The 13,631-nt window shown below is 38.2% G+C and overlaps 1 protein-coding gene across 15 annotated transcripts in view; it reads left to right on the top strand.

Annotated features, from left to right (window-relative positions):
• Positions 1 to 13,631, top strand: part of adgrb1a (adhesion G protein-coupled receptor B1a) — a 157,975-nt gene that overhangs the window by 122,054 nt on the left and 22,290 nt on the right. For 12 of the 15 annotated variants that reach the window (XM_084356629.1, XM_084356632.1, XM_084356638.1 and 9 more), the window contains 5 exons: positions 1,828 to 1,930; positions 2,085 to 2,235; positions 2,324 to 2,393; positions 2,699 to 2,765; positions 5,168 to 5,253. In XM_084356629.1, coding sequence (XP_084212755.1) covers positions 1,828 to 1,930; positions 2,085 to 2,235; positions 2,324 to 2,393; positions 2,699 to 2,765; positions 5,168 to 5,253 — 477 coding nt within the window. Of the gene's footprint in view, positions 1 to 1,827; positions 1,931 to 2,084; positions 2,236 to 2,323; positions 2,394 to 2,698; positions 2,766 to 5,167; positions 5,254 to 7,848; positions 7,930 to 13,631 lie in introns of all 15 variants that reach the window. The other 3 variants (XM_084356627.1, XM_084356640.1, XM_084356637.1) reach the window with 2 other exon arrangements.

The raw sequence follows: 13,631 nt of genomic DNA, 5'->3' as shown, positions 1-13,631 counted from the left end.
CATTCGCTAAACTCAATGGGCTGCTGAGACAGTATTGGGTGCAGAAATATTCCTTAAATTGATAGTACTTTTACATTACATTATAGCTTCTATCATGCTGGTATAGGTCCAGTTCAGGTACTCTGGTTCCAGGCCTCAGAATCACTCACATTTCCTGTTTTTTCACCACTTTAAATCAGTCTTATGTTGTGCCCATTGACAATGGTGGCACCCTTTGTTGGCTATATCTTGATACTCATCAGTGGGGGTTAATTGATGTCATCTCATCAGACATTTGCTCTGAGGAACGAACTGTCCTGGCTGCTGCTTCTGGCTGTACAACATGTTCGGTGTGTTCTTCAGCATCAAATGATACAAATTAGATTGCTGGACGATCTGCAATGCACAAGATGTGTGTTGGACTTAAGAATGGGGACATCATGTTCCAATATAGTCTGTTAGTTACCTTGCTACATCCATGAGAAAAATGGCCACAAAAATGGTGAAAAGCATGGATGACTTCAACATCAGAACTGGAGAGTCTTTATCTTAAGATAAAATATAAAATTTTAACATTACCAGGTTGGATCAAATTTAATGCTAATGTTAAACATTAGTCAGCTAACAAGCTAATCAGCACTAGTGGTAACACTAATAGTGATATTGTGTTGTACTAACTGTACCGTTATGTTTTCGGTATATTCGGTAAGATTTCAAAGAAATAATGGTTAAATGTAGTTTTTGTTCATTTCTTTTATTTCTGTATTTTATGTACACATTTTCAAGCAGTCTGAGTTTCGGGACACGTAATTCATTGAAACTGAACACTGACACTGACAATATGTTTATTTTCAGTGTGATTTTAGAGGATATATTATGATCTGTTTACATGATCAGTTTATATGAGTAACAGAAATGCTGCTATGCCCATCGAGAGCAATTTGGGGTTTAGTGTCAAGGGCACTGCCAATAGCCAACCCTCTTTATCGCCTGAACAACAAAGTAGAATAGATTGCCAGTGAATTCAAAGCAAGACGTATGACTGTTGGAGAGTACCAGCGGCAGGTGTACTGGACCCTCTTCTTCCCATGGTTGAGATTGTGAAATGGTCGCAGTTTGGTTATGTTTCAGCCCTAAAACTGTTTGCTTCAATTTAGAGACTAAAACCACTTCCTTAGGTTAAGTGACCAAAACTTCTTCATGTGACCATTATCAATTATGGCTAAATTTAAAAAAACATAAATAATAAAAAAATAGGAAACCGAATGGCTGGCAGTCCTGGGGACCCCAGATGTGAGGTTCACAGCTGGACCTCTCTTGATTATAAAGATGTGATCCATGCTTCATGTGAATGTTGCCTGAAGCTGTAACAGTAGCTTGCAACAAGGGTGAGGTTAAGTCATATTCATCCTGTGGCTGCAAAGAGGACCTGGCAAACTATATCGAACACAAAATGCATGGTTTACTATAATGAAATTGCCGGTATATACTCTGCAAGATCACCAGCTGTAAGAGTTTAGTGAAGCTAGTGTTATTTCAGTTTCGATCAGAAATGCCCTGGATACTGTCTAAAATGCTGAATTGGGTATTGGCCAATGCACAAGACTATGAACCGACCTGATACTACATAAATTATTTATTAGAAATGGGACCCTGCTACCTTTCAGTAGCATCCAATACACTACAAGTACACATTTATTGAATTCTCTTTTTGAATGCACTGGCATTGGATGTCAGTCGATACACAAAATTAGGAATTGGTGTTGGAAAGGAAAAAAATGGTATTGGTACGTCTCTAGTGAATACCACACGTTTGTTCTTAATCTGTTTTCTGTCTTTCTCCTGCAGATACATTCGGTCTGAGCGCTCAGTCATCCTCATTAACTTCTGCCTCTCCATCATCTCCTCCAATGCCCTTATTCTCATTGGACAGACGCAGACACGAAATAAGGTAAGGACTAATCCAAAGACAAATGTATTGTTTTACCTATATTAGCATTTATTTGATGACATATGGTCTCAGTGATGCAGTTTGCCTGATTCATTAAAAACCACCTGCTTAATTGCATTGTCTGTCCTCTCCCTGTCAATTCCTGCTTTTTTAGGTCTTATGCACCCTGATTGCTGCATTTCTTCATTTCTTCTTCCTGTCCTCGTTCTGCTGGGTTCTGACGGAGGCATGGCAGTCATACATGGCAGTGACGGGCCGCCTCAGAAATCGTATTATACGCAAGCGTTTCCTGTGTCTCGGCTGGGGTGGGCCTTCTGTCTGCTGTCCATCATGTTGTCTATCTGGCCTTTCTCATTTCCCCTGTGTTAACGTCCATTTTTATTTCCCTCCCAGGTCTCCCTGCACTAGTTGTGGCGATCTCAGTGGGATTCACCAAGGCAAAGGGATATGGAACACCAAGCTAGTAAGCATGCTTTCCTATAGATTCACTATTGCAAATGCCTCCACCTCTTTAAGTATTTATGCAGGGATATTACACATGGTTGGTTTATGTCTGCAGCATAATTAACCTCTGTCTTTTTCTGTCTCATTTATCTTTTACCATCCTCACTCTGGTCGTGCATCTACTCCTCCACCTTTCACCTCCTTCTGTCACTCCTCTTTACAATCCTTTATGTTTCCTACTCTTCCCTGCATCATTCCTCCATCATATCCATCTCCCCTAATCATATCTTCCTACATCTGTATTTTCCTGCTTCTCTCTTGTAGCTGCTGGCTGTCTCTGGAAGGAGGTCTTCTTTATGCATTTGTTGGACCTGCTGCAGCTGTTGTCTTGGTATTTCCTCTTTCCTCCTTAATCTGTCTGTGCTGGTTTGTTTTACCTTTGGAACCTGTGTACTAACTCAAATGTAGACCAATATCACCAATAGCTCCCATCATTTTCCATACAGTCACTTACTTAAAAAAAGCATACTGTATAGTCTGTATAAACCATGCAGGGATTTATGATAGGAACAATGTTAACAATCTCAATAGTAATCATGTTAAACTGTTTTTTCTATTTAAAAAAAATAATAATTAATTAAAATATATAATAATAAAAACCATAATAATAAAAAAAACTCAATAGTAGACTGCGAAACTAAACATCATCATAAGTCATTGTGAATCAAATTCACAAATTTCAATTAATAATAAATAATAAAATAAAAGACCTGGGCAGAGACAATAAAGCTGTGGTGGTCACAGATCCATTTTATGCATTTTAAAAAAATTACAATTAAAGGTTGCTTGCACATTATTTTATCTATCAGTTATATACGTATAATATAATTGTGGGTTGGTATGGTGTTATATAATTATACAACAGGTTCTAAGAATAGTAGATCACAGAATAGTTTATAGCCCATGTCTCCTCCTTTCTTTTCTTCCCTGCTTACACATTTTCTTGTTTACATCTTCTTTTTCTCTTCTACATCTTTTCCTTTTTACCTTTCCTTCCTGCCATTTCTTATTTTCCTTTTCTTTTCCTCCCTTACCTTTTTCTTTATTTTCCTGCATTCACTTTCCTTCCTTACTTTCTCATTTCCTTGCCTGCTTCATCCTTATTTCCTTTTCTCTTACTCACCTTTTTTCTTTTCTTCTTTCCATTTCCTTATTCCCCTCCTCTTTCCCCCTCCACTTCTTTGTTATATTCCCTGCCTCAATCTTTACTTGCTTACTTTCACCTTTCCTCCCTTTTCTTATTTACCTTCCCTTTTTCCTCCCCTGCTTAGTTTATCCTTAGTTTATTCCTCGCCTCTTCCTGTCGTCATTTGCTTCCTCTTTTCATCCCAACTTTTCCTAACACTTAATTATTTAGGTATTTATACATTACTATGCATTAGCATTTCTATGTCACATTGTCTTTTTGGAAATCTGCTTAGCTAAAAATCTTCACTGTTTATCAAAATGACCTAGCTTTAGCTGTGTAATTATGTGCACAGTGTTATTTTACAATGTCAGCAATGAAGATTACATTTGCAAATCATAGGTAATGTAAACTCCCTGTATTTTTCAAAATTCAATCTTTTAAACCATAGCCATGACAAATACTAGTTTCTTGTTAAAGTCATATATTAGAGCATAAAATAGCATAATTCTAGTCAATTTGATCACTGTTTAGAATAACCATTTGAGTTATAAGAAACCTAGGGTAATTCTAGGACAATACTGGTGCTTTGGGTCCTCTTGGTAAGCATTCATATGTTTAATAATGTGCTCCCAAGTTCTACTAGTACAGAAGATAATGGACCCTGTAGCAGTGATATACAGGTTATATAGCCTACCAGATGGCCATATTAAAATGAATATAGCATAGTTAGGACTCCACTTTCTTACAGCTGCTGTTTAAATTAGAACAAGGGCAGTCATGTATTAACCATAAAATTATATGGAGACAAATTCATACGTAATTCGTCACCTCAATGCCTGTGATGTTCAGCCTAAATCTGAGGTAGTCTAAATCACAGACATAAATGCTGGCAGCCCACACTCAGCAGTGACACTGTGTCCTTTATTCACTAATCAAATCCACTACAGTTCCAGTGATTCACTTCCCAGTGTTTCTTTCCTACCTTCCCACCTACAAGTAAACAGCTTGTTTTGGGTGTCCTTTTTACACAAGCTGCTTCACCAATAAAGAGCTACTGCTCCAGTTGGCACCCACACAGTGGCCCAGTCCACTCTGAATAGCATCAGAGCAGCTTGTACAAGATATTTTTATAGACTGTGAATCCTCAAAGTAGTAAAATTGTAGGAATTGCAGTCAAGGATAACCTCCTCTCCCACCTTTGATTTTACACAGCTCATATTTTATGTATAATTTCTTTCTAGCACACAGTCTATATTCAAAAATGTATTTAATGTTATAAATCCATCCTTCAACTATTTTAACCTCTCATGCTTCGTTGGGTGCCTGATTTTTGTCACTAACATTTAAGATGGTACAGTAAGTACAGCTAGTGTGTGTGTGTGTGTGTGTGTGTGTGTGTGTGTGTGTGTGTGTGTGTGTGTGTGCGTGTGTGTGTGTGTGTGTGTGTGTGTGTGATAACATTTATAACACACTGCCATCATCATCTTGCCATGACAAAGATCATCATCATCATCATCATCATCATCATGAGAGTAGAGCTACATGTTGTGAAGTAATGAAATGTCTTTGCTCTGCTTTAATCCTGTGCCTCTTCTCTTTGACAGGTTAACATGGTTATTGGGATTCTCGTTTTTAACAAACTGGTGTCCAAAGACGGCATTACTGATATGAAACTAAAGGAGAGGGCGGGGTATGCCTTATACCACACATCCATTTTACACAGTGACCTATAACCAGCCTTATGGCTCAGCTGGGGGAGGGAGTAGTGCAGTACTGGCTCTTTGCCATAAATTTGTACTTTGCCATCATTTCAGACTTCAGACTGGCAAATTGATTGAAGCAGATGCTTACCTTTTTAACACCAGCATGATTAGGACAAGCAAAGAACATAAAGAGAAAAACAAGATAAAGAAAAGTGACTTAAATAATCAAAATTGAGATAACCAAAAGAAAATGTGTTTTCCCTATAGTTCAGACTATGATTAATGCTTCTGACATAGAGCTAAATGGAGAATAGAAGAACGTTAGAAATAACAAGAAAGATGTGGGGAAGGCTGTCTGGTTATTGGTCCTGCACAGACTGAGCAAGATGATGACTCATCTCATTGCTTTCTTTTAAGTTTCAAATTTGTCACATTTTCCTCCAGCTGCTCTTTGTTTGCAGGTGTTGCTATTGATGTAAATTTTTGTAAATCCATCTTTGTCTTTTTTTTCTCCTGTTTGGTTGTTTCTAGTAAAGGGAAGCAGGGCTCTTAAACAGCAGGACCCCACTGAAAAATAACTCGATAATGATAATGATCTTACTTTGGTAAATACATTGTTATAGTTACCAATAGGACCAATGGCCAGAGCTACACAAAGTTGTTATAAACCATAGTTTTCTTTAGAATCTTAATTCTTGCTACTAAGCTGCTTTAAGTTGTTGTTATTATGGAGTTATTAAGATATAGGTCAACATGACATACTAGTTTGCTGCTTAAAGATATGGGGATTTTATTAGCCTATAATGAAAGGAACACTCCAGCACTTGTTGGAAGAAACAACAGATTGATAATGATTAGAGTCTTTTTCGACTGAGTTTAATCTCTGAGTTCAGTACAAAGATAGATCCAGAATGCATTTAGCCTTGATTGACACAAACAGTGGAAGCAGGAGAAACTCCTAGAGTAGCTCTGTCAAAAGTCTTGATGATGCATGTCAAACACCTGCACTCATTGTTTCCTATGGAAGCCTACACACCTGCAGTGACATGATGCACATTTTGCACATTTTTGCACATGATACACTTTACTACTTTGTTTTGTTGAGGGCATCAATGTTACAAAAACAAGTTTTCCACAGGCATCGGTTAACATGTGTTAAATGATGATTGTTTGATTGTTTTACCAAATGTTGAGCCCCCAACAATGTATGGCCAACTTGTGGGCTGAACACTCGCATGGTATAGTACTCCATATAGTACTCTGTTTCATTGCCTGTCAGGCAACAGGTTAATAAAGGGTAACACACCAATTTTAGATAATAAAGTGTTTTTACAGGTCTTGTGGAGAACTACTACTACTACTTCACTATATGGAAAAAAGTAAAAAAAAAAAAAAAAGTAGTATGAAGCCTTATGTGGTTTCAGATGAAGTTGCATGTAATCTGATAAACTCCAGGTTTTAAAAAACAGTCCACTGGTTCGGCATTGCACTCTTATGACACTGTTGGACTCATTATAGACAGTTTAAAAACAAGTGATACATCAGACCCAGAGATATCACCTTTTTATTCCATGCATTCTTCCTTTTCAAAACCTGGCACCAACATTACCCACAATACATACATAACTTAGCCACTGAGTGACATCACTGGACAGCACTGGAATTTATATAATAATACACGGCAAGTCTATTTTTGACGGAAACAGCCGTGTCATTCTCGGCATCATGGAACAAAACAGCGGCGCACATGCAAGGTAACATGGTAACGTGCCCAGTGGAATCAAGGGGTTAGATCTGTAAACACACTTTATGTGTAAACTTGGTGGAGTTACCCTTTAAGGTAGATGCCAGTGTATACACACAGTTGTAGTGAGGTGCTGACCACTGGGAGTTGACTTGAAAGCAGGAAATGTTAACTTTTGCAGCAGTTTGCATTGGAAGTGTTTCTTGAGCAACAACTACTGAGCTAAATGACCACACACAGCATCCCAATAGTTATGTCCTACTTGTGGGGTTTGAGAACTGTCCTTACTCTAATATGAGCAAAAAACAAGGGACTCTTGGCAGTACAGGACTATCTTGCTTGCTAACAGAATATAATGTGTTAAAATGATAGCTTTGGAGTTGTTGGAAATAACATTATTTCACTTTTGACTTTTGTCTGTTTCCTGCTGCAGAAGCTATATCAATCGCCTCACCTTACTGTGGGTTTGGCAGCTGACAAGCATTTTTGCCCAAAATGTTGAAGTGCTCCTTTAAATGCTAAATTATGTTTGCTGTAAATATGAATAGGTAAAGAACACATTACATTTCTGGCAAATTGTTACTAACTGCTGACAAGTTGAGTCTAAACATATCACTGAACTTTTTGGTATCAGCTTTCAAAAAGCCATCGGTCTAACCTCAGAGCTCATGTGCACCCTGCTCCCCTTTACACCACAGGCTGTTTTTGTCTCCATTTGCATTGTTGGTGCATTCAAATGTTATTTTCTGTCCTTCTCTGAAAATGTTTGCTTCAATGATCTCTCTGTTCTACTGTACTTGTTTTTGCTGTCTGAAATGTCATGTTTGCGTTTGCACAGAATCCCCTCTCTCTCACTCAGGGCTCTCCAATCAGGAACACATCAGTCTCAGAAGCCCCCTTCCATGTCATCAGTGATTGGGTAAAAAAATACCTGCCCATCCCACCTTCTTCTTAATGTATGGCTACCAGCCCTGCCCATCACCAAACCTGCTGAGTCCTCTAGCCAGCACCTCTGATTGGCTTATTATTACTTCCTGCCTATTTACCTCACTATTTCACTATTGACCTTGCAATTAAGCTACCTCCTGTTAGCTGGATAGCACATAACACATTAATGCCTCTGGAGTCTCTTTTAGATAAACTGACTGTCTCAACAATAACACATACTAGTTGCAGTGCAGGAATATTAATATTTTCTATGCTACATGAATGTTGTGTGTGTGTGTGTGTGTGTGTGTGTGTGTGTGTGTGTGTGTGTGTGTGTGTGTGTGTGTGTGTGTGCAAGGTTAGCATGGTAAGGACTGCATTTTATAGTGTTCATTCTGCCGCTGAAAGATGCAATCTTATACGATAGCCACACCCTTGGATCTAATACATTTGGGTACAACATCAGCTTGGATGTATGTAGACTGTACAATGATAACACCTATAGAAATACAGGATATGGCACAAGTCAAGATAAAAAGTCATCAGTTTGTGTGTGTGTCATCCATTTGTGCTGCTGTAATGGTAAACAATGAAGCTAAGCAAGAATCTAGTCATGCAATATTGGTATTTATTTATAAATTTATAGTGTCACGCTGATCAGTGCGTCATCTCATGCTGCATTCCCATTGGTTGTCTAGTAGACGTAGGCTGCAGCACTAGCACACGTTTCTTTCACTTAAGTCATCTTTCATTGGGGACGGGCCGCAGAGTGTAGAAACATACAGTAGGTTGTTGGACAGTTGGACTGATCAGATCGCTGCTTCAATTTAATTTGCTTTCCTTCAGTCTGGATGTTACCTCAGACTGTTTTCCCCTCAGCTCAATTCATTAAGTAATTTGTCACACCCCAAGTTCAAGTAGCATTAGTCTTAACTGTTATATGAATGATGGAACTTGAATAAGGGAAGTGATTAAATCACTAAAAAATGAAGCCTTAATGTGTAAAAACAAATAATTTGCACTTTGACTCAAGACTTGAGCAAGGAAGTTTATTCTTGACACTGGTATCAGCATGTCTAAGAAATGAGGTCCACTTAGTACACACAGTCTTCATCAGTGAATGAAACTCTTCCCAGTGGATGCTGTGACTAGTTTTGGTGTGGTGTTTAGATAAGTTCTGTTTCTGGTGTTCATTCAGTTTCTGGCCCAGGGTTCTTAGTGTTAACTGTTCCCCTTCAGCTGCCACATGTGATGTAATACTGATGTCTTGCACCACTCCAGTCTTCCACTTAGTAAGGATTCCTGTATTTAGGCTGTGCTGGCCTAGATCTTAAAATGTGAAATGGTTTGTGTTAGTTGTTGAATCCTTGTTACTTGAAGACTCTTTAGATGTCCAGATAGGGCAGCCATGCAAGTCCCTCTGGGATCCTAAGGGACCTAAACTTGTTCCAGCATAATTAAGAAATAGCGAAATCTATCATCCAGGAGCCAGTGAGCAAGAAAACTCAAGGATGAAATTGACATCCGATGCCAAATACTATTTTTGAACAAAATATTCAACAAAATGTGTGTCCCTGCTATGATATGACTGATGTTTAACATTTTGGTCATGTGATGAACAAGTTGGAAAGCCACAAAGTGGTTGAGATCATTTTGTCACATTCTGGTTTGCACTGGTTTGAGCATTTATATCACTGTGTCAGCTATCTACTTGACTCTTGTCTTTAGGTCTTGTGGCTGGACTTAAAGACATCTGAACTAGCACAGCCACAGTCACAACACATGGGATAACTGTACCTCTGGGGTATCCTCCCAGTTGGACTTGCCTGGAACATTTCCACAGGGAGGCTTCAAGGAGAAATCATGATTGCATGCCCAACCATCTCAACTGGCTCTTTTGCCCATGACAGAGCACCTCTTATCTCTATTCAGATATCTGACCTCCTGACCTTATCTCAGATTGCCAGTGCCCTGTATGAAGTGGCACATTTAGGGAAACATCTAGTGATTGGGTTCCCCCAAGGCAAACTAAGGACAACTCAGAAGCCATTGTGGTTCAGCTTTAATAGGGATACCTTGAATAAGGTAATAGTGGCATGACCTGCTGGAAAATATGACAGATGAGTCTCTGGTGGCTGGGCCCAGAGCCACGGTGTCTAGTCAGTAGGGGTCCACCACCATGTGGGTTTACCTTCTGCAGCTGAGCCCTTCCTTCTGAGGTGAATGGTTTTGCTACATTGCCATGCAGGCAATAGGCCAGTTAAACACATTCTCCACTGATTTAGCTTGCATTCCTATCACATTGTTGTACATATTTAAAACGATAAGATTAAAATTGAGATATCTTTTTCATTGTCTTTCAATGCGACTCGACTTTCGAGTTGAATGTGCATGCTAGTAGTAATCAGTAGAGGTGTGGTATTTTTTCTAACTGTATGCCTCTGTGCTGGTGAGAGCCTTATGAGGCACTATGTTTGTTGGATTGTCTGTCTGTTCATCCCAATGTGAATGCAATATTGCAAGAATACCTTGAGGTAATTTCTTCATATTTGGCCCAGGCATCCACTTTGACTCAATGATGAACTGATAAGAATTTGGAGGTCAAAGGTCAAGGTCATTGTGACCTCACAAAACAGAGTTTGCAATCACTCAAAAATTCATAGAGTGATTATGACAACATTTTACAAACTATCTAATAGGATACAATGATTAAGTTATGACATTTTATATGCAAAAGGTCAACTTCACTGTGACATCATAATGTTCTACAAATGTTCTGGCCATTATTCAACACCATAGATCAAGAACTTGACTGGTATGTGGAGGCAAACAACTGTAGGTGGTAATTCGAGTTTTGTTTTTTTGTTTTTTATTTATTTATTTATTTTTTTGTCTTTAGCCCCAACCAATGCTGACTCAAGTGACAGCACTTGAGCAAGTACTCCCCTAAACCTGTAAACAGGTTCTGATGTGTAAAAATGGTGGAGTTCCCCTATTAAATCATAAATACCATGCAGGTGCACATTTTAAAGAGAAATGGTGAGCAAACACAAATTGCAGATGCATTATGTTGATGCTGCTCAAGCTTATTGGCTAATTCATATGACGGTGATTGGACTGGTTTGAAATGTTGAATGAATGAAATGTATTCTTTGTGTTGACATGATGATTAGGCTGTCTGTAGGGTCTCTATTTCTCTATTGATAACCATCCTCCACTCATCTCTCTTGCAAGTCTTTCTCAAGGTTCAAATGCAAAACATGTTTAATGAAGCTAATTCATTTGTGCAGCATCAAATGAAGAGCGCAGCAGCAATCTGCACCAGGCAGGTATGCTCACACCTCGGAGTCAGACCTTGCTGCTGAGTCTCCTTTCCCCGCAATATTAGAGGTTAATTCACTCAGAAAATTAAAACAGACAGGAGAGGCATAATTCCAACCTCCAATGGAGTTTGCTTCCCACTTAATGCTCACTGAAATGGTTTCAATCATCAAGCCTGTGTATTTACAGGTTGCAATAGTTGATTAATCAAACATTAAGCATTTTAGATAAAGAGTTTTTATAGCTTTAAGAGGTACTTCCAATTCCAGTGTTGCATTTGATGCAAAGCTTTGGAACATCTTGTAGAGTGCACAGAAGAAGGTTTATGTTTGACTCAAGGAGTAGTTTCAGATTTGATGTTTGTCAATAGTGCATGTTTATTTATTTAGTTTCATGCATCTCACCCCGCCCGGCCAACCACCCACCTTTACCCTCTCCATCTTTAAGACCAGGAAAATGATGTTGTCTTTCAAAAAGTCGTGATTGCTTTTTAATATCACTGCCTACAGCCTACATTTAGCAGCTGTATTGCCCTTTTACTTGAAATTGAATTTCTTCCATTATGTGATTTTTAATCCACGCGTCCAGGGGCTACAAAAATCGATTCCCTCAGCTCTTAAGCTTTAATTGTTGTTTAGCAAGAGGCCATATGGTAACAGATTAGTTTGTTATTACTTGTCAATATCTCCAGCCTTCTAGTCAGTCTTTGTCTAACAGTGACAGTGGAGAGATATAGGGTTATAAATCCTGATGATTTGGGCTGTTTTGGGAGCTTTGGGTGTTGAAAGGAAAACAAAGTGATGTAGTTTCTCTGTGATCATACCTAGAAATCATCTATTGCTTGGGTGAATACTGTTGGAAAGAAACACATACAGAAAGATAATACTATTCAGTGAATTCGTTAAAGCAAAATCCAGCCAAAAAACAGATCTTGGTGATCATCATTAAATCCATTTTTGGAGTTTTGTCTTATTTTGTTAACAGAGGCAGACAACATGGCACCGCATTGAGATATTTCTAGCACTGTAGCAATAATGGATGCTTCAGAGATCTAGAAAATCAATAGTAAACATCCGGTTTTGGTGTCAGTGCCATATATACACACAACGGTGTCTTTACTCGAGTATATTTTATTAAGTAAATAAATGAGAAAGATGCACAGTGACAAAAGGTATCTGGGAAACAAACTGAAATCATTGAAAGAGTTACAAAGTTGAAGGATCTATTACTGTAGTTCCACAGCAACTACTTCCCATTTGTAAGTTTTAATTTAGTTACAGTTTCAATGTTCCTAGAAACACAGGTGTATCTGAGACAAATTCAGTGACACTACAGCTTTTTGTTAAGGCTGGTTTTAATTATTTCCAGTGATGGCATGTAACCAATTACATTTACTCAAGTACTTTACTAACGTACAATTTTAAAGTACTTGTACTTTACTTGAGTATTTCCATTTTCTGCTACTTTATACTGCCACTCCACTACGTTCAGAGTGAAATGCTGCACTTTACTTGACTTATTATATTTATTTGAGTTTATTTACTTTAGTTACTAGTTAACTTGAAGATTACAAGCTGCATCAGAGCCAAAGCAGAGCATTTTTGAATGTATTTCTTTTATGGACAATTCGATAAAAATAAAAAAAATCACCACTGATTACGATAATCAAGAAAAGCTGAATATTCAATCTGAAAATAGGTCATAATTATGTAAAATGTACTTTTGATACTTGTGTACAGTACATGTATGACTTTTACTCCGTAAAGTACAACTTGTATGGGTGGCTTCACTTTTACCAAAGTAACATTTAAAAATGTGTACTTTTACTCAAGTTTGACTTTTGGGTACTTTATACAACACTCAGTATTTCCTCATGGTTTCAATCAAATATTTCGTTAGGTATGTGTTTCAAGCCATTTGCCATACCAATGTGTTTCGCTCAAAAGAAGACGCATACAAATCAGAGCAGGAAAAAAATCCTAAATACTTTGTCAAAATTGGAAAAATGCTCCACCATTGTTCATCCAGAGTATTTCAAAATTATGAAGATGAGGTTTCTATCAAGTTAAATCTTTAGCTCCCACTCCGTGTCCTTCCTTTGTGAACGCTGTAATGACTGATGGAGACAATTGCAGGCACACGTGGATGTGATTTCATGAGAGTGGAGGTTTGAGATGTGTCTCTGTTTGTAAACCTTTGCATTAGTTCTTGGCATTGCTCATCATAACCAGTTAGCACAAATTGAAGATGACCAGGGGTGATCCAGCACATCATCATGCGTATGAAATGCACAAAATGTGTTATTTAGACAAAGCTATTTTGTATTATAGGCAGATAAATGGTTGAGTGTGTGAAATACTGAAATCGCAGAGA

This window comes from Pagrus pagrus (genome assembly GCF_965226575.1).
Source record: "Pagrus pagrus genome assembly, chromosome: 7".
NCBI lineage: Eukaryota > Metazoa > Chordata > Actinopteri > Spariformes > Sparidae > Pagrus > Pagrus pagrus.
The sequence above is the reverse complement of the archived record's forward strand: the minus strand, read 5'-3'. Positions and strand labels throughout refer to the sequence as shown.